The sequence below is a fragment of the Ambystoma mexicanum genome, chromosome 11 (genome assembly GCF_040938575.1).
Source record: "Ambystoma mexicanum isolate Mex_15411 chromosome 11, UKY_AmexF1_1, whole genome shotgun sequence".
Lineage (NCBI taxonomy): Eukaryota > Metazoa > Chordata > Amphibia > Caudata > Ambystomatidae > Ambystoma > Ambystoma mexicanum.
The window spans coordinates 1,013,857,257-1,013,879,523 of record NC_090934.1 but is presented as its reverse complement, the minus strand read 5'-3'; the positions used below and the strand labels follow the sequence as shown (position 1 = coordinate 1,013,879,523).

At 45.5% G+C, this 22,267-nt stretch overlaps 1 protein-coding gene across 1 annotated transcript in view; it reads left to right on the top strand.

The window, feature by feature from the left end:
* PAQR5 (progestin and adipoQ receptor family member 5) overlaps nucleotides 1-22,267 on the top strand; it is a 790,069-nt gene that overhangs the window by 69,169 nt on the left and 698,633 nt on the right. Inside the window, exon 2 of the mRNA XM_069624226.1 lies at nucleotides 20,272-20,315. Within this exon, the coding sequence (XP_069480327.1) occupies nucleotides 20,280-20,315 (36 nt within the window). The 5' untranslated portion in view covers nucleotides 20,272-20,279. The remainder of the gene's footprint in view (nucleotides 1-20,271; nucleotides 20,316-22,267) is intronic.

Sequence of the window (22,267 nt, the reverse complement as noted above, 5' to 3'; positions counted from 1 at the left end):
GGTCTTTCCCTTCTTTCGGGAGAACCACAATAAGAGCAGACACCATGGAAACCGGGAGGTACCCTGTTTCTAGAGCAGAATTATACACCTTCGCCAGGAAAGGAGCTAACGTGGAGCGGAAGGTTTTATAGATGCGGACCGAAAAGCTGTCGTCCCCTGGCGCTGTACCGCTCCTCAGAGAAGCAATGGCATCAATTATCTCCTGGGGCGAAATTGGAAGCTCAAGAAGGTCCGAGTTCTCTCGGGTTAAGCGAGGAATAGGAAGGGGATCCAAGAACCGGTCCACATCTGCTCCGTCTCCCGAATACTCCGACGGATATAAACCTTCATAATACTGCCTGAACTGCTCCGCTATCTGATCATCCTGCAGAAATGTTTCACCCTCTCGGCCAGCGACACAGCTCACCCTTTTACTATTACAGAGCTCCCTCAGCCTCCAAGCTAGGATCCTATCTGCCTTTTCCCCCTTTCCATGTACCGTTGCTTTAAAAAGGCCAGCTTTCTTTCCGTCTGCCCCACTAGAAGAGCGGACAATTTTGCCCTTAGGTTCTGAAGCTTCTCCCACTTGCCAGGATACAACTGTGATTTCAGCTTCCCTGCCCACTGAATAGCTGCAATTTTCTCTCTCAGCTTCAACTTTTCCCGATTCCTTTCCCTCTTCTTCCTAGAACCCATTTCCATCAAAGAACCTTTGATCGTGGCCTTGAATGCATCCCAGACACCCCTGACGTCCACTTCCCCGGTATCATTAAAAGCAAAGAATTCCTTCATGGTGACTAACAGCGACTGCCTCAACTCCTTATCCTGCAGCAAGGAATCATTACAAATCCATTGAGACCTCGATGGACTAGGAGGAGGGACCTCCAACTTGACATTAACTGGCTCTCTGCATGCTTTTTAAAGCACCAAATGGGGTATTGTGGAGCAGCCTGTACAGGTGGGGGTCAGGAAACTCTCACCTCGCCTGGGTAATGTGCAGAAATGGTGCGGGTTCAGCGTCTGCAGCAACACCTTTGGGCCTGTGTTGTTTGTGAAGTCGAGGTCCAATCAGGTCGGCAGGCAGGTCCAAGAGGCGGGATGAGGGAACCAGGATGCGGGGGCAGCCTTGAGGCAGAGCCGAGCGCCGAGTGCACACTGCGTGCTTTTTAAAGCACCAAATGGGGTATTGTGGAGCAAGCTGTACAGGTGGGGGTCAGGGGACTCTCACCTCGCCTGGGGAATGCGCATAAATGGCGCAGGTTCAGCGTCTGCAGCACGTAGGATCCAGCGTAGGATCCTGCAACATCCCATCCTAGAAGTGTTATGGACGATCTAGAAAGAAGGGAACAGCATGAGGTGAATCGCGACATGGCCCTCCTCACTGAGTTGCATCTGGGCCCCCTCTGTGAGAAACTTGATAGCGGAACCCCTGCAGTTCCAAAAATGGTATGAGGTGGGCCTTAGCACAGCGGGGCAGCTGTGGGACAAGGGGGAATTTTTAATCTATGGGGAAATTGGAAGACCTTTTGCAGATTGGCCGACTCTCTCCATTCCGCTATTTGCAGTTGAAGGTAGCTCTCAATGACACACGATGGGGAAACAACTTGCGTAGGGATCACACCCCTTTTGAATCAGCACTCATAGAACACAGAGACACAAAGGGCCATTAGTGGGCCTGTATAAGGTGCTGCTGAGGACGGGACCTCTCCAAGGTCTGGTGACTAGGGAACGATGGGCAAAAGACCTGCAAAGGGAAATAACAGACGACTTATGGCTAACCATTTGCGGGGAGGAGGGGGCGTGGCTACAGGCCATGTAGGAAGACGTGATCACTGAAGTGCTCCTGCTGATCCTTATATGAGCCGGATTGTAAATATGCTAACTGTTACCTAAACTGGTTAAAACCTTAGGCATGGATGCTTGAATAGACACTGCCCAACTGGAGCCTTTCGTTGCGATCAGGAGACACAGGAATCCGAGCATACACAGCTCTGAGGAAAACACTGCGGCCAGAAGGAGGAGGAAATAAGATGGCGGCCCGAGCAGAACAAAGGACCGGGATGCAACACTACGTTCTCGGATGCGGGCAGCCGATTGCGAGTATGCCAGGAGCGGAACGTAGCAATCGGGAGGTCCGATTCAAAGAGGTGCGTTTCCCCACCATCGCACTGCAGCACACACCTGGGAAGAGCAGACGTGAGGCTGACCGAGGAGACGGCCGCTGCGAAATGCAGAGGTGGAGACAAAGGGCATTGATCAGGGTGGCGAGCGGAGCACGAGAAGTGCATCGGCGCACCTCTGTGGAGGTTGGCTGGTGACACCAACGGGCTGATAAGAAGCAGAATGCGGCCCGAGCAGACTATGCACTGCTAATAGCGCTTGAGCGCATCCAGACCACAAAACCCACACACACGGACAGACAAGCACCCATCTCCCTGCTGAAGCCTCTACACCCATTAAGCGTGAGGACCCGCGTTCGAGACAGGCAACGCTGCCCGGAGAGGAGTTCCAGGATGGGGGCATGCACACAATGAAAAGCGGGGACACGGAGCTAAGGACCCTGGTATAAGCGGCCTCACTCCACAGAACTAAAACCGGAGAGCGGAGATCGAGATTCCCAGCTTCTAGAAGGACAATCCTTGGCCAGCATGCAGAGTCACTGAAAGACATACCCGGGAACCAAGCGGAAAGTTGGGCTGCAGACACAGACTGCAGGGACAAGCAGCGGTTTACCGGAGGACACTGGCCATGGTGCCAAGCGAACCGCAAGAAAAGTAACAACATAGTGCCATGGAACCGGCGCGGGGCAACGGGAGACTGATGAGAATAGAACAACCCACGGAAGCAACGTACTGCCGGCTGAGCGCAGTGCATCCGGACAGGCGATGGAGCGAGAGGCTGGAAGGCGCGCTGAACCATCTGTAATCCTGCATTTCACAGTGGTAAGCAATAACAGCCACTGCTAGTGCAAGGTAGAGCTAAGCTGTGCAAGCAGCACAACAACTGACCCAGCCTACTTGGTCTCTTACACAAGTACAGGCAAAGTAAACATACATGTGGGGACCCATGAGAAATACTGCAGTCAGTGTTTATGAACCAGAGGCAGCCAAAGGCAATTGAGCGGCTGCTGCAGAATAAAACCGGAGCACAGCAACATACGGGCTAGATGACAGACATTGACAGAGGGCTACAGACGCAATGGGGAAAGGATAAACACCGGACCTTAACCAACTGCAAATAGGCCACCACTGGTGCAGCTCCCGCTGAGAACGCAGAAGGGCTCTGAGCTGCAAGATAGAAGCTGAGGAATTGCAACCACCCGAGGCCAAGCCACTATGTAACAACAAGAAGATACTAAGCAAGCAATACTAGGAACCCACATGTGGACCTAAGCACCAACCTCCCACCGCATTCAATTGCCAGAAAGCTGAACCTCAGGCATCCCAAAACAGAACACTCAGCTACACTGAAATGGCATCCAAGCTACCCAAGACGAAAGGGAAGCAACCCTCAATGGAGGAATGCACTAAGACACCACAGTTGGCGGAAGGGGCAAGGAACAGGGAAAGGAACCCACAAACGGACACAACCCCGACACGTAACGATCAGCAGATCTTGGACGCGATTGCTGATCTGAAAGTATCACGGGAAACCAAACTAGAGGCAGCCATGGCCGAACTCAAGACAACGCTGGAACTTAAAGTGGGTGCAGTGCAAGAGGATGTCAACCTACTTAGACAAGATGTATGGAAAATAGCTGATCGCACAGACGATCTGGAGAAGGAAATGGCCACAAACACAGTAGAAGGCGCATCACACGCCTCGGAAATCCATATACTGAAGCAACAAATAAGCAACTTGGAAACTAGAGCAGAAGAAGCCGAAGGGCACACCCGGAGAAATAATATACGCAGAGTGGGGCTTCCGGGGGGGGAGGAAGGACCCAACCCAAGGGACTACGTCGAGACCATGTTGCTGCAAGAAATAGGAGGTGGGGCGCTTAACCAGGGGTTTGCGGTGGAGAGAGCACACAGGGCCCTGACAAGGAAGCCTTTGAGGATGCGATGGAATGGCTGGATGCCCAGAATTGTCAGTTGGAAACAGATAGCCTCAAGGAGGGCAGAACAGATAAATGAGGCGGCGACTCCAGAAACCGAGGTGCTATATGAACTATGACATTGGGACTTCATTATAAGATAGGGCAATGATGACCTGGGAAATTACAGTTATAAGTTAAACATGTGTATTTGCGCATGTATAGCATAATGGTGCGCAATTGCAGGAAGCATAAAGGACTCACTCTTGCACCCCTAGAGTTAGTTTAGTCAGGTTACCTGTAGTGTGGCAACCCCCCGCTGTGTTCCTAGCCCCAGCGTTGCTGAGTAGGGACTAAATGCGGGAGGGCCTGAGATCCAGGGATGGAGCAGGGCAACAGTTGGATATGGGAAGGGAGGGGGGCGGGAGGGGAGTTGGGGAGGGTGTAGTGTTTTTGGGGGAGAAGGGAGTTTGAGGGTGTGCAGTGATTTTAGTTAGGGAACAAGCCTATGCCCACCCGCCGCGGCGCAAGCTACAGAAGACAAAAGAGGATAGCGGCGGGTCTGGGTACGGATGAATGATGGGAGATCTCAAAATAGTTACCTGGAATGTCAGGGGACTAAACAGTTACCTGAAGAGAAACAAGATCATGATGTACCTGAGAAGGCAGAAAGTAGACATTGCACTATTACAAGAAACCCACCTCACCAAGCAAAAGCTAGACCACAAATGGGGACCACAGTGGGGCCAACATATTCGGCATACGCCAGGGGGGTAATTACTTGGGTAGCACTGCATGTCACCTTTCAGTTATTAGAATCAGTGGTAGAGTTGGATGGGAGGATGGTAGCTGTACGGGGCTTGATTGAAAATAGGGAAGTGTGTATCATTAATACATATGCCCCAAACCAAGACACTGTCACCTACTTTAAGGCATTATATAGTAAGATAAACCCATATCTGGGGTGTGCGGTTATATGGGGAGGTGACTTCAACTGTACATTGCACCCCAAGGTAAATAGGTCATACAGGAAACTAGATAAACCCACCCCGGCAGCCAAAACCTTGAAAACACTGCTGAGAGACTTTAAATTAGAGGACATATGGAGACTACAACACCCATATGATAGACACTATTCATATTATTCAGCCCCACACAATCTGTATACACAGTTGGACTACCTGTTTGCCTCCCTGGTGATAATTAAAGAAATAGTGCAGCAGACGGTATATAGAGCGAGAGTCCTCTCAGACCACTCACCGTTAATCTTAATTTGGCAATACCAATCCCCCAGAGCTAGAATTCCAACAAGGCGGCTGCGAGCCGAAGCACTAAAAGATACAGTGTTTCGAGAGGGCCTGAGGGAAGAAATAATAGAATATTTTGAAAATAATACTGGGAGTGTAAAATCGTCCGGCACCCTATGGGAGGAGTTTAAAGTGGTGGTAGGGGGTGCAGCAATAGCAAAATCTAGAGGACTGCAGGGAGGTATAGTACAAGGGCTGCGGAAAGCAGAGTCTGAAATCGAGGCGGTCATGCAGAGAGGGGATAACACCTTGGAAGGGGCTGACACCATTAACAGACTACAACAGGTATGTGAGGAGCACTGGGTGAGGCTATGTAACGTAAATTACAGGAAATACATGGAGAAACAGCATGCTGGCGGGGACGAACCGGGAAGGTTGCTGGCATGGTTATACAAAAGCTAGACTCCAAGACCAGCGATTAGAGCAATACACGGGGTGAACGGACAGATACGAGACACCCAGGAGGGAGTTAATGAAGGGTTCCTTGAGTTTTACAAACAACTGTATGGGGATACAGAGGAGGGCAATTGGGACGAGAACGTGGAAACATTAGGGGACATTGGTCTGCCCAAATTAAACACAGAGGAGATAGAGAATCTAGACGCCCCAATCACACTCGCAGAACTAGAAGCAGCGATCTAGGCATTGCCCACTTGCAAAGCCCCGGGGGCAGATGGACTCCCTAGCAAATTCTACACAACATATAAGACAGAGGTGCTGCCCTCATTGCCAACTATGCTCAACGAAACCCTTGAAACAGGGACATTGCATGAATCCTTGTAACAGGCACACCTACACCATTACGTTGTTCATCCCACTCCTAACCTAATAAGCAATTGGGGCCTGAGAGACTGATCTGGGTTCATCCAGGAGATTGAGCCTTCACCCTGGTAGGGCTGTGCAAAAACCAAACAAACTGGTGAACCACACACTTTGTTTAATCGTGACTAAGTATTATCTTGCTTTGTTTGCAACGCCACTGACCTTAAAAGGTGTTCATCCAACCCCAACCAAAAGTGTTTGCCAAACAAAGGTGTTGAATTATGATTTGTTGTCTTGAGTCTTTTGTTAGTCTCACTTTGTCACAATGTTTACTAGTTAATTTGGTCATACTCTGCATTTGACATGCTTTGGCGATTTAATTTTTTCTAATTTACTTTTTTTGTTGTATATGTTTTATGATGGTGTTTTATTTAATGAGCTCTGTGAAGCTGGTCTAATTGTCATTCATTGCGAAATATATAAATAAAATAAACAGTGAGACTGCCGAGTTGTGTTGGACATGCAAAATGGTCAGTAATCCATGTCCTAATGTAAATTTAACATGGCTAAGTCTCAAGTCTTCCCTTCAAAGTGTAGATTGTTGAAGTTTGATTGATGGACAATAAGTGGCAGGATAAGCATTTGATATAGCTGGCTGATAGCGTTTGCCGCGTAGTTAGAAACTCAAGTAAGTTTAGCTAGGAATAGTATTCTCAGATGGATAACTTAGTTAATGGCCAATAGTTAATAATGAAGTGGAAGCTGGTGGGCTCTGAAAATGTATGAGGAGGATTTCCCCAATACTATATTGGTTGGCAATGCTTTTTCTACAATCCCCAGATAAGTTTTGTAAATGCCTCAATAAAGAAAAATCTTATTTTTTTCATCCATTATTACAAAGGTGAAGATTTCTTTATTCAGGTTGCAAAAGAGGGAAGGTTTGAGGGGCTTCTTACTAGGATTGTAGATCATGATGCCATATTATCTAGCAAACCTATTAAAAAGTGCATCAATAATATGCTTTATAGGCTAAGGTGGCTGTTAATCGAAGAAGGTATTTTATGCATCTGTTCTTGGTAATTGTAAAGTGCTAAACTGCCAGAGGTGTGGCTCATATCGCCGAATGACCATTGGAAGTGTCTGTCTGCACCTAACAGTGTTTCCTATAGACAGTTGTCTGAAACATACTGCATACATTACATTCACAGTGACAGAGTTGTTACAATATTAATGAACAGTCTTTTTGTAATGGTACTAGGAATGGGGTTTTTGTGGGAAAAAATATCACTTTCTGACATGTCTCTTATTAGAAAATACACTCCTGTATTTCCAGGACCTGTCCTGGGAAATGCATATGGCTCAATCCGAAGGTCATCTACAGGGAGAAAGTACTTAATTGGTTGTCCAAAATATGTAGGAGCTAACTGATGTCTACTTTTGTTCATGAGAATTCAAAAGCTGCTGAAGGTGAATAAAGAGTAGGTTATGGGACAAGGAGTTGCAGAGAAAACACATTCTGATAATCGACCTCATTCATATATTATAGAAGCAAAAGCCTGGAGATCCAGTAAGGTATGCAAAGAATGGATTGGAAAATAATACGAGTTTCCATTGTTCTCCACCTTCGCCCCTAACATCTACTTTAGAATGTATTGCTGATGAAATGAAAGATGCCAACGTAACTGTTAGAAAACACTAACCCCATTTAAGCAGAAAAATACATTACTGACTTGAGTAAGATGCAGCCCAAGGAAAGGCAAGACACTAAATGATTTGAGCAGAGAACCATGTCAGTCGCACCCAGTGAAGCACAAGTGTAACATATTGCATATAATGATAAACAAGAAATAGATCAAATGTATTGGAATGGGGACAGCAGGAAGGCAAACCATGGCTTGATAACTGTATTGGTTCTCTTGTTTGAAAATAAACAATTTCACCTCCACCATTCTCCTCCTTACCCTAAGGATCTCCTTATTTCACAGATGGAGGACAAAAATGATCTAGGAAAAGATGTAATGGGGAGTGTATGTAGGAAGTAGCAGAAGTATTCAGTAATGCAAAGAAAAGAGACTAGATCAAGTAATCTAAGAGCAAACTAGCACAAAGAGGAAGAGGTGAGGGGGAACAAGTGGATCCTGAAAGTTTCAGTAGGAAGGAAGATACCCAAAAAGAAGTTGAAGCAGAGTGTGAAGTGGAAGAGAAATGTGAAAAAAAGAAAGATGAAGAGGGAATAGAAGATGTTACAAAATAGTGAAATAAGCAAGTCCTACTGCAGTGCTGAAGAAAACATTGAAACAGTGATATACAAAAAGATACAGTGCCAAGGAAATGCTCTGTCCTAGAAATAACACAGGTCGGATCCAAATACTTAAGAGTAAAGCAAAAGATAGAAATAAAAGCATTATAAAAACATTATTGAACTGCATCCTCCATGCTCAAGGAGCTGCATATATACAAAGGGTGATGCAATATGGCAGAAGGAAACTGCAGAACATATTGGTGTCCTCCTACTCTTTAAAATAAGAAACACTAAAGATGGAAGAAGCTAAACAATAAAATGCAGAAGCAGAAAACTTTCAAGATATGACAAGACGACAGATATGTGATGCTACAGACCAAAAGAGGTGGGAGCTTAAACCCAGGAGCAACAGATGATGACTTACCTTGTTTCAAGTCTAGATTAAGAATGACCCAAACATCAAGAAGGCAGAATTGGTGGACTATGAAGCTGCAGAGTTTTTTTTCAGAGAAAGAGTTTGACAAGGGAGAACGAAAAACATCCTAAAAGGAGGAGGTGGGAAACATGGGAAAGAGGCTAAAAAGACGAACTGGAAAAAATTATTTAGCTGTTATAGAATATCACTGAGACCTGTATCGCACCCCTGAGAGAGGGCTGCTCAAATTGTAACTAACACCAAGATCACCGCAAGGCAAGGGGGCACCTCTAAGAGGGGTTTTCAGTAGAGCATCTGAAGTCAACCAAGATTAAAACTAAAAGGAAGTTATGGGACACACTTTGAATAAGAAATGGAAACCAAGACAGTTCGCAAATTTAATGGCTATGCTTCACCAACCTCACAATAGTAGGTCTGAATACTAATTGTGACGAATCCTGTGATGTTGCCCCTTCTCCCCGATGGGTAAGCCCTTTCAACGGGGCGAGGGTGGTGAGGCCACTACCCGATAGCGCCCTTGGTACTCAGCGGATTTATCTCATGGGGAGGGGTTCCCTCTTTTTGGATGCAGGGAGGACATCATGGTAAAATGCGGTAAAATGCACCATCACCCACCTTTCTTCCCTCACATTCATTTCCTTCCTCTAGTCACACAAGTTACCCCCATGTCTTTTTGCTACAGCAATAGTACCACTAGTACTGGGATGAGGAATTTCAGGACTGACTCCACTGAACTATTCCCTCAGTATGCTGAGACGAGGAAGAAGCTCTGCACTAGAAAGAGCTCACAAAACCATTGCATCAAGCAGTCTAGCTTTTGTGTTCCATGGAACTTAAAAAGAGAAGAGGGATTAATAACATTTTGTCAGTCCCTCCACGGAGGCACTGTGAGCATGGCAAGCGCCAAGCAGATGGAAGAGCTGGACCTACAGCTACTGACCGGGACATGGCGCGGGGAGAAACATCGCCCCTACCTGCTTGGAAGAGGACTGAACACTGAAGGCTGGTGGCGGCTCAGGCTCCCGATGCAGAAGAGTGCAGAGGAAGATGGTCCAGCAGGTATGTGCAGCCAGGCTCCCAGGAAGTGCTGGGGAGCGATTCCGGCAACGCGTGAACAAGAGGCAGCACAGAAGAACCGTTGGAAGACGCGAGGAGGCCTGAGACTGAGGTGAGAGACCGGGAGCCCATACAAAAGGTACGGGGGTGGGCCGGAGACCACGAGGGCACTGCAGAAACTAATACAAAGGGGTCTAGGACCAGAGAGAGAGAAAAACATAGAAACAGGGGTCTGGAGGAGAGAGAGTATTCCTTGCAGGGGAGTGTGCCAGGGATATTGTGAAGAATCAATCAAGTACACACAGAGAGACGGTATTCCTGGCAGGGGGGTGTACATGGGGTACTGTAGCAGTCAAGCACACCCATCCGTGCATGAGGACAAGGTCCTCCAACAAGCCCTCTTCTTCGGTGCAGTACCTGGTAAGGTTGAATACCTGGTCTGATCAACTGAGTCACTTGTGGGGCTCAGCAGGGGCGTGAGAAAGGCCAGCGGAAGGGGGATATTCCCCTACCTTGTGGAACTGTGTAAATATTATCCTGAGAAAGGCCAGGGGATGGAAGCCATTCCCCCTACTTTGTGGAACTATAAATATAAGCCTGAGAAAGGCCTGGGGAAGGGTGACATTCCCTCCTACATGTGAACAGTCTTCATCCAGAAGAAAGGGGGTCATTCTTCTGGACTCAGAAGAGACTGATTCAGTTTAGTTCATTTAAAGGTGTATGGGATAGAAGTAGGATTTGGGCACATGACTGTGGCTTTTTAGTTACAGACTTTCTGACAGCTCCATAGTTTTTGGTGAGGCAGGAAATCCTTCTTAGAGTTAGGGATTGTTAGGTTGCCTGCTTTCTTTTGGTATAAATCGAAGTCTTTGCCCAAAAGCATGCCACCTGGGTGTCAGTCTCCTCCTTCCACAGCCTTACATAATCCAAACACAAACCAACTTCAGAGTGGAATGATATGTAATAGACCTAGCAGAGAGATAGGCCATAAGGAAAATGAACCACTTAGGGAATGAGGGCACATGCCTAGTTATAGTTCAATATAGGCACAAGGTGAAAAAAAGCAACATTACGGAAGAAAAAACCCCATTTGGAAGGCCAATCATAAGGGGAGATTTTAACTAGGCACTGCTAGCTCACCATGACACCGCATCAAAAAAAGCCACCAACATGCAAAATTGTTGTTGTACTGCCCCTTTTGGGGTGGGGCCAAGCCTGATTTGCATATGGTCTTTCCCATTTTGTAATGGCTTGGCAGGTGAAGAACACTGGTCTGGAGGGTTGCCCAGAGCAATGCCAGAGGTTCCGATTAATTCAAAACCTTCCAGCCATCACCTCTTTTGTTTTGCAGTGATATATGGTGAACCAGTATCTGATAAGATGAAATGATAATTTACAAGGCTTTTATACTGTGCCAAATCACCACTGTAGTGGTCACGGAGTGCCTGGCATATCGGGCGAATTGGTGTTTTGTGCCCCTTTATTGGGGTATCAAGACCATCGTTTGCATAGTAGAAGAAGTTGGGAGAAGGAAAGAGGATGGGAAAAGTGTTTCACAAAACAAGGGGGGATGTTGTAAAATCGTACAAAGGAATGGTATGATGGCTTGGGACAGAGATACAATTTTCCAAGCTACCAGTCTGGGATTAAAAGGCACTTGGCCCCTCTTTTCTCCACATACACACAATGGGCCTCATTACGAGGTTGGAGGTAGCCTTGCCGGTTTTACTGAGACGAGGAAGAGGGACTCAGAGTTAATGAAGATTAAAAGTACCATGAAGCTTAATGAGCAGTCTAGTTGTTGTATGAAACACCTGAGCGGGGCACTTAAATGCCGGGATGAGTTTCAGGTGGTGGGAGAAGGAGTAGGAGATGCTGGTGGTGTCGCAAAGGCGGCAGTAGGACTGCATGCGGGAGACGCTGTGGAGGCAGAGAAAGCACCAGCTGAGGCCAACGCAGGAAAAGACGCTTGGCCATGCAGAGAAGGCGCAGCTCGAAGCGGTAAAGGGGCAAACTGCACTGTGTGGGAGATGCGCAGTGAATCGCTCCATTAGAGAAGCAGAACTGGTGATCTCCAGAGCTGTCAGAACTCCCTTGAAGAAGTCTACTTACTGCAGCAGTCCTCCTGGAGCTGGCAGCCGTGCAGACAGACCCAAAGTGATCCGTAGCAGTACCTGTGAGTCAAACGGAGATGCAAAAGCAAACCAGTGAGTTGGCCTGAGATGCCAGGTGACTATGGGGGGCTCTGAAAAAGTCTTATAATTTAAATGTTTTAATACTGACCCAATTAAATAAGGCATCCAGGGTGCAACTTCCATGATAAGGGATACGTCTGCTTAGAAATATGAATTGAACCGAGGACTAGTATGTTTGCTAATCGAATGCGATGAACATTTGGAGGGTGTAATTTGTACTGTATTTGAATATGTTTTGTATTTTGTACTGTTTTATTGAATGTTTTGTACATTTCCAAAAATAAACATGATGATGATGATGAGGGATACCAGTTGGGGGATAATTGTAACCCGCATTGCCAGCAGCCAAGAGGTTGCAGGAGAGTGCTACAGAGGCTGGAGGAGTATAAACCTCCTTGTATGAGACGCCAATGGAGAGGAACCTGTAACCTGTATAGTCAACAGCTAAGGGGCACATCAAGCGATGGTTTTTATAGAAGTGGTGAGATTCTTGACAGTTTCAGTTGAGATGGAGCTGAGCATTGCTCTAGGGAAAGGTTATCGAAACTTTTGATGAACTGGGCAAGGAAGGTGGCATTTACTTGTACCACACTTCCTGGGAGAACATAAACGAGATGGTTAGTTGGTTTCAAGGTTTTTAGAAGTGAGATAATAATTTCAGGGTTATGTAATGGTGCAGAAGTAAGACTCTGACAAAGAGGGGTCATGGTGATTTTTAGAAACCTTTATTCAGGTACAAAAAGGAAAAGAAAACCCTATCTTGACCTAACTCTAAGAGGGGTTTCCCTGCCTCAAATGGAATAACTAGTGTCAGAATGTCTGAAGCAAGAGTCCCAATGTCCAATGCCAGAATCCGAACTCTGTGCCTCTACGGTACCCAAAGGGAGTGGCACACTTCCTCAGAGTAAAAGTCAGTTCTGGAATCTTCAGACCTTGAAGTATTGGGGAATATCTCCCTTACCCAGCCTTGTTCAGGCTTCTTGTAAAGTTCAACAATTGTTGGGGAGAACTCCACTTCTTTTCTGTCTCTAGGTCCCCGACTCTGATTGGCAGACCTGGTTCCCCTTTACCAGGCACTGCAACGAGGAAGAACAGCCTGGATGCACTCCGAAGCTGCGGTTGGTCCCTGGCCCTGATTGGCAGACCTGGTTCCTCCTCACCAGGCACAGTTGCAAAAACAAAGGTGAAGTTCAATAATTGTTGGGGAGAACTCTGTTCCATAGTTGGCCCTTCTTTGGCTTCTTTTCTGTCTCTGGGTCCCTGACCCTGGTTGACAGACCTGATTTCCTCCCACCAGGCACTGCGACAAAGAACAACAGCCTGGATGCACTCCAAGCTGTGGTGGGTCCCTGACCCTGGTTGGCAGACCTGTGTCCTCCCACCAGGTACTGCGACGATTAACAGCCTGTTTGAACTCCCAAGCTGTGATATCGCATACAGACATGGATTACTCGCCTGCCATGTATTGTTTTTCACTCTTACAGTTATCTTTATATGGGTGCGGGTCCCAGACTTGCACTGCAGGCATCCGCTAGTACCCTGCTGAACTTAGTTCACAGTTCTGACAATTATTATCCTCTTTAGATGGGTGCGGGTCCCAGACTCGCACTGCGGGTTTCCACCAGTACCCTGCTAAACTTGGTCCAATGTTCTACCAGGGGTTCTTCACTTGATTAGGCTTTCTGAATGTCTTGTGATAGGGTTCCAAATCCATTTGTGTGGCTCCATGGGCTTATCTGCCCCCTAGGATGGACTCTGCCACTTTACAGGGCCTCAGGCGCCTCGCAGCTCATCAGCGTACCTGCTTATGTGGCCATGATGTTCTTGGGACGTGCCGTGCACCGGCCGTCGGCTGTGGGGCTTTCTCTGCTTCCTTCTCTCGTCTATGGAGGCCGGCGTCTCCTTCTTGTCTGCTTCTTCTTTGTCAGTGTAGGACTGTTCCTCCATAGCTGCCGACCTTCGGTGATGTCGGGAGAATCTTCCTTTCTACTCATCGCGCTGTCCCTGCACACTGGATCAGCTTGACAGCGACCTTCTCCTTGATCGGTTATCCGGTCTGCCTTTCTTCTTCCCTGAGCCTATACCATCTCTGGCTCTTCAAGGGTGGGCTTGACCCTGACCCTTTGTCAAGCCCTTCTTTGCTTTTAACCCTGCTCCTTCCAATTGGCTGTCGAGAACCACTAGAATGGCCAAAGTGGTTCTGGCAGGGACTCTGTACTTCTGCGCGCCTTCTCCTTATCCCAGTACTGATTGAGTTATGGTGTTGCAACTCACTAGAGATCTTCTCCATCCCAGTACTCTCTACTTCTGTTTTACTACAGAAAAACATGGCCCAGGAGGGTAGGGGTGGAGAGAGTGGAGGTGGGGGTGGTATAGGGATACTGTGTTCTCTCGATAAGGTTGACACTGGTCCCACAGGGGGATTTCCCCTCTCATGAGATCCACCTGCTGAGTACCATCCCAGGGGGACTATTGGGTAGCGGCTTCACCACCCTGGCCTCATGGGACGGGGCTCTCCCTTCAGAAGCAGTGACGACATCCAAGGATTCGTCACAGGTAACTGCAACTGTACATCAGTCTGTGGGGTTTACCCTGTTGTAGATTGAGGCTGGGCAGAAAACTGGCATTTTTTTCTTGAATGGATTTAATCTTTTTCAGGAAAAATGTGTTCAACGTTGGCTTATTGTGTTGAGGGTGTTATGTCCAAAGAGGTGCTTGTAGGATTTGAAATTTTGAGATGGTGGAGAAGGGTTCTGTAGGTTTATTCAGTGGTTAAAATCTTATTATGAAGAAATGTTGCTTTAGCCTCAAATATCGCTATCTTGTACTTTTCTATGGCACTTTTTGCACTTTCTCCTTGTGCTTGTGTTTTTGTATTACATCCATGCTCTTCCTGCTTTATGATACTGTTGATTCAACGTGGTAGAAGAATACCATGGGTTCTCTTGTTCTCTTGGTTGACACTGTATATTTTCCTAGTATTACTAAAGGAGAAAATAAAATCAAATGATCCGACCAGGAAATAGCTAGGGTACCTAGCATCAAAATTCCATAACCACTTACTAACACAAGATCAAGACAGTGGGCCTCATTACGACCCTGGCGCTAATGGGTTAATGGCGCCGTAAAGCTGTAAAAGGCTTCAGCGCCGTTAACCCATTAGCGCCTGATTACGAGGTCCCTTTCCGGGTCCCGACCTTAACGGCTGGTCTACACCAGCCGTTAAAGTAGGGACCCGCAAAGGGACCTTGGTGCTTAGTACGGTACCGCAATTTGCGATACCGTACTTAGCGCCTTCCCAATTCCCATAGAGCCCTATGGGGCGAAAATGGGGAAGGGCCATGGTTCAATGGGGAATTACCGCCCCGCCAACCTTGGAATGGGGTGGTAATTCTCCATTGAACCATGGCGGACCCGTTACAACTACCGGCACCAACCATGGTGCTAATAGCGCCATGGTTTAGCGCTGGTGTTGTAATGAGGGCCAGTGTTCCATGTTGTTCGAATGAAGAGGTAGTTGAAGGGTGGGGGTTCTCAGATCGTGACTATTTATAATCTCCCACTAGTCAGCTGAATCAGGAATCAATGGATTGTCTAGCCAAATGTTAAAATCCCCCAATCCTCATTAGATGGGTATATCTGAGCCCTGTAGTTATCAGAAATGGATTTAAATTGTCTAAAAAGGTATTTGCCCGGGCCTGCAGGTCTATAGCATAGAACAGTACTAAAGGATACTGACGAGCAAAGCGTTAAATTCAACAATGCAATTTGAGATGCCTCGTCCCACTTTAACGTATCAAAGTGCAAGATTTTCTAGATGTTCTTATGGATCACCGCAATGTCCCCTCCTCTATGCGTGGAGTGATTTATACATTTGATGGAATAGTCATGGGAGAACCAAAGATGAAACATAGCAGAAGAAGCGTCATTAAACCATGTTTCTGTTATAAACAGAAGATCAAAATTATGTTGTTCCACCAAATCATATAGTTCTGATGCGTGGGTTACTGCCGATCTGGCATCGATGAGGGCCACTTTTTATCTTGATTTATCATGTTATCAATGGCGGTGTATGTTTGTTTGGATACATAAACATATATATTATGGTCCCGGATCTTATTTAATGTCCATAGCAAAATAAAACTGTGTCTATGGAATAACTGAACATGATGTCTCGGCTAATGAACCCAGGCTGTGATAACGTGATGGGAAAGTTTCTTACCAGTAAAGAATGCAACAATTATGGAATTAGGGTGCCGTTGGTAGTCATCTATCGGAGGGGGGCATTGTAAGAAAGGGGTATCCTTCTAAAGAAAGGCAGCGTCGCACGCTGAGAACCGACCAGCGCGCTGATGCGAGTCATTTAAGGCCTGTGGTCGTGGAACAGTGATGTTGCCCGAATGTGCAGGGGTAATGGGAGATGTGGTTTCAAGCCCCAAGTGTAGGGGGAACCAAGAAGAGGGGTGCTGGAGTGAACCACTAGAAATAGGCAAAAAATATATCCGGTATCAAAATCAACACAGAGTTGTACCCACAGTATAATCAATTATAAAGTATAAAAAAGGATCAAAAGCTCGTAAAATCAATCGGAGCCTAGTCAACTCGTGTTATAATACATTCTAAAAAACATTTCAAAACATCAGTATTTAGGAGAGATAAGCCAATTGGCATAGACCATTAGTGTGCTAAAAACGGCAAAACCAGCAAAGCGCCCTACAAGGGTACAACTCTGCGAGGTCTATCTGTTTTGTTCTGTATTTTTGTTTGTTATTCTGATCTGTTCTGGTAGAGCGTGCTCGAAAACACATGTAAGATTGAATCCGTTAACAGTACTCAAAGCAGTGCATGCAGACACTACATAAAATAGTTTTTTTAGTGTAGGAAATTAGTTTTCTTTTCGCATGTCTTTTCGCATGTCTGGTTCACTGATTGAATGAGCTTGTTATTTGAAATATTTATTGTAATTAAATGTTTTTTTTAAACTTATGGTTCCTGCACAATGAAAAACTGGAAACTGTCGCACCTACCCTGCAAACCCCAAAAGGCGTTACAACTGGGGATACATTTTTGCATAGGATGGACAGCAGGAGTGCCAGAAAGTGACCAATACGAGTGCACACATTTATGTTGTTTATGTCCTTGATTCAGTATGTCTGTGGAGCCATAGCTCCGATGCTTAATGCATATGTGACCTTGGCGAAGTCTTTGCCACTCTTAATTTCCTAGTCTCCCTCGTACCAATTTCCTTTGCTGGGACACTGGTGACTTGACACTCTCCTGCTGCTCAACCATTATTTTCCTACAAACGTGTTCCCTTCTACCGGTTTCTATGTCTTTTTATCCTAGCAATAAGACTGCCTGTCGAAGACCCCCGGTGTGTGTGTGTGTGTGTGTGTGTGTGTACCCATATCTCTTTCCCTTATTCCCGTCTCTGGACCGCTCTTTGCGTATAAACTGCCATCATGCTGCTCACTATTTTGTCTAGAGACAAAGAGGTAAACCTTGAACCGTTGTCGGGTCTGAAATGCTGTCTTGGTGTGGTAGCTTGGGGCATTGTGGAGTAGTTGCACAGGCTCTTGTATAAGTAATTCCTTGTTTTGCATTTGTGAGAATAGGAAAAGGTCAATGAACGCAAGTATTATTTCCTCTTAAAGGGAGCACAGCTTATTTGTATGCACAAAATTTCCTTGCACAAAATGTGTATTGCACTTTTTTACGAGAGATTCCTAAGAGCTTTCCTGAAGCAGGGCATTTGATCTAGATAACATTCTCCATTTAAAGGGAGCTTTAGAGTCCTGTAGAGCATAAATCCATTAAACACAGTGTGGTAATTGTTTGATTGGTATACCTAAGCTACAAAATGACACGCCAAATCTAAAATTAGAGTCCTTCAAGATGCCATGAGGAAACTGCAAGATCAGCTAAGGAATTCAGATTATAGTGAATTGACTTTTCCAAGAAATAAAAAAAAGGCTAAAGCCTGCTCTTTCCAACACTTCAAGTCGTACCCCCATCTAAAGAATCTCCCAAATACATTCTTGAGTCCTTTAGTCTAGCTATACTGCACCCCCCTGCCTTCCATGACTGCAGGCGGTACAAAAGGGTACTTCTAGGCTGGGAAGGAAAGAATTTTTGACTGATATTCTGCTGGCCACCCAGCACTTTTTGCCAAATGAAAAAAAGAAGCAACCAAGATTAAATTAACAGCATTACCAATACAGCAACTGTAAAGCACTTAAGGGAAGAGTGGGTCACAGGCCAGGACCAGCACACATAATTACAGGGAGTTCTAGTGGAAAGGGTACATTTTGTTAACTTGACAGAGCCCAAAACCGCCAACCGACTACCTATGTGATGATGAAGGAGCTTGGCTGCTGGAAATGAGACTGCCAGAACTGACCAGCTCAGTCCTTTTTCTCCACTGCCACCCCCTGGTTGTTTCATTTCCCAATAGGACAGCCAAAGGGTAAGCAACATCTTTGCAATGCTAATTTACCTTGATCCCTATGCCCTATACTTTGTTAATGAAAACATTGTCTTGTAGACATTGGGACTTCTCGCTCCACACTGAAAGCATCTGAATTTCCACATGCTCAGTGTTCAGATGAAGTCATACATGTCGTGGGTATTGGCTGTCAGCCTGTGCCCACCCTGTTTCAAGACCTTTAACTGTTACACTGGGGAGAACCATGATTTTCTGGCAAGCCCATGGACGACTGAACGTTTTGTAATTAGATGCTATGCAAAATGGGTTGTATGGTTTACTGTTCATTTGATGGTATTTATTTGAATTTCCCCATACATAGGGAACTGAACATTTTGGCTGTGTTAAAGAACCAGGCTGACCTGACTGACGAACTGTGGACACAAAACTCCCTCGTTGCAACAGGGATTTTTTAACCAAGTTCCCCCACAGTTCTGGTCCTCTCATGCAAAGTAGGTCGAACACATACTGATCCCAGCCAAACCCCTTCCCTTCACCCCCTAATATTGCATTTGGAAAGCAGCAGAAGAAGGCATAACACCAGTCACAGAGTCTCTGCTTCAGCAAGGGATCACTGTACTCACTTATAGTCCGTGCAATACCCATATTCTGCCCATTAAGAAACCTGGTAAGTAGACCTATCAATGTGTTGTGACAGTACCTGCCCTGCCCATTATTCCATTGTTGCAAATCCCACAACCATTTTGTCTTGAATACCTACTGACGTGAATCATTTCAGAGTAGTAGTAAGGTTGTCCATTATGATCACCTACATTTTGCATTAGCTCCTGAACAGTTACTTCAAATTATCAGAGTAAATGAAAATATTTCTGGTATTCAAAAAGGGAAATCATTAGTTAAATTAAATCTATGCAGATGATCAATTAGTGTATTGTTCTAACCCTTCAACTTCTAAATCTATTCGATTAAATACAATGAATGATTTTTCTATAGTTTTGGGCTGTAAACCCTGCCATGATAAATCTGACTTTCTTTCTGCAACTAGTGTCTGTTTATCTGCAAATATCAAGACTCATGGCATGATGAAAATTGAAAATATATCAAATACTTGTATCTTGATTGCTAAGGATGTGGAATCGACTATTCACTCCAATGCTTCCTCCATTTTAGAGAGTGTGTGAGATCTCACTACGAAATGGTCTCTTATACTTATCCTGGTGTGGTTGTCTTGACTCCATGAAAATGACTTTAACTCTCATTGTTTTATACATTTTATTTATGATTCCTGCAACTTTTTCCATTTCTTTTTTTGAGAAGTTTGATAGTTTACTTCAATTTGTACGGAATAATAAGACCGCCTAAACTAGCTTTAAATAAACTTCCGAAGGTTTGTGGGGGATACTCCCGGCAAAGCATATTTAGCCTTTTCTCTCTCTGAGGTTGAGTACATACGTTTTGGTTATAGTAACACCTACTGTACTACAAAACGTTGCCTGCACTGGAAAATGCTAGTTGTAAAAACGAACATAGTGTCCGTATGGTGTAGGTCTAGAGCTTTGGCCCCTCCAAATGAGGTGTGTAAAAAGGGAAGAGAATAATGCGTTAGTCAGGTGAGGCGATTTGTTAGCCATATTAGAGACAGTGGAGCCGAAGATTTGATGCCCATATCCTGATTTTGCCAATGGACAATACTGTGATCATTGACAGATGAACATAACTTACTGAACAGAACTGTGCTGTCTTCAGTGAAAGGTTTTGCCTTCTTACATTCTGGTGCATTATTAACCCATTACCTCTTCTTTTTTTCATGTAGCCCCTTGAATGGACAGACGGAAGAGAGTAGACCAAATCTCACAGGTCTGTAGAAAGCTTATTTTAAGGTCTGCATACTTGATACAAAAAAGGTTGATTTTTCTACAATTTCAAATGTTCTTCACATCATGACCAGCAATCCGCAAGTCTATGTCAACCAATGTCTATGAGCAGGTGAACCTATTGCAAACATTCTTTTGCTTTGTGTATGTAAATACTTCAAACAAAGTAAACCGCATGGCTGACATCCTTTAACTTGACATCATTTAGTGTTCTGATACTTGCAGTCTTCTATTCATGATAGAAAAAAAGAAGCTACCACCATTCTCCTTTTGCACAGCCTACTTCTACAAAGATTTTGTAAAAAAACATTGTCATGTTGGTTGATCATGTGAATTCTGTACTGTCCAAGTCATTCTACAAAACAGAGCGGTATTTCTATTTCATGAAAGTCAAACTTTCAATATATCAATTGCTCCCAGCCTGTGGTGCAGAGTTGGGATTCTATTTATGTCACAAAGGCGATTATTAATTTCAAGCTTTATTCTCTGCTCCACAGATGTAAGAGTTTTAAATAACAAAAAAACCTTCTATAACCACAACCCATTCAATAATCTCATCATTCCTTCTTGTATAAAATCCCCTCATGTGAAGCAGTCCACTCTCTGTCCAGATGCGGCACAATCAACAGTCCATTTGTGGTCCTTAAGGGAGGCCATTAATAGAACCCCACTCTCCGTCACAAGCTATGGGAAATCCACATTCTGTGGCACGGTGTGTATGTTTCCACTTATGCACGTTTAAAGCCCTGCCAAAACAGCACAGGAAGCGTGAACAATAGGATCTGCAATAAAATCTGGGAAAAGTTCCCACAATAGACAAATCCACCTGCCTGATAATGTCCACAAACGTAGCCCCCGCACAAAACACCTTAGTTGCTTTAGCCCCCCCTACCAGGATAGGCACCAAAGAGTGAGACATCCACCCCAGCTTGTGCCACCCCCGCCATACCATAAAGCCAGAGGCCAGAGTTGGAGAAGATACAGTCAGAAACAGCATGTGATATGAAACGAAAAAGTGATCCGCCAGGCCCCTGGGATCCACGGTCCCGGACTCCTATTCTCAGAGGTCTAGAAACACACAAGGCTGCGAAAAATCAGAGAAAGAAGTAAAGTTGGTGACTGAAGAATCAGACCTAGTTCTATGATGAATGTGGAACCTGGCTTCCTCAGAGAAGGAAAAACCTCCCTGAGAGACCCAAAGCCCTGACGCCCACCACCCTACTGAAGGACACCTACCACATCAGCATCACCAGTTTGGCGGACAGAGTCTGCAAAGAAAGAACAGCTTTAGAAGGCTAGTTCCTGAACAAAGATAACACTAGGTGTACATCCCAAAGACAAGAATACTCGGGCATGGACGGAAGGCAAGATGCCCTAATCCCCTTCAGAAGCCTTCAGCCCAGTGTATGTTGCCTCAACGGAATCCCCCCAATCCTGACCAAATCATGTTTAGAAGAGATAGCAGAACAATACAAAGCAGCAGTTCCGAGATGGCAGTTTAACAAAAGGAGAAAGGTGGTGTGACCAGAAAGGGTTGCAAGAAGGGAATTGCCCTTGGCCTTTTCTGAGGATGAAAACCGCTACTTCCACAAGCCCTCGAGAATAAGAAACATAAGACCGGGAATTAAAGCTGAAGAAAGGTGTATTGTGTGTTGAAGGTACCCTGGGTTCTCCCGCATCGAGGCGGGGAGGAACAATTTCTGTATTAGTACTGTCCTTTGCTCCTGCAACAAAGCTGTTCCAGCAAAGTCAGCACAGCCGGTGATGCGGGGAGACTGATAGTAGACCGGTCTGTGTTAGAACCAAGGTTGCAAGCAGCAACATTGTATGGAGAAATCTGCAAAGAATAGAGTGTAAGGCGTATGTGATGAGCGGCGGGAATATAATTGAATATCCAATTAGTGACTCAACTTTTGAAACCAATGTAGATGCCCT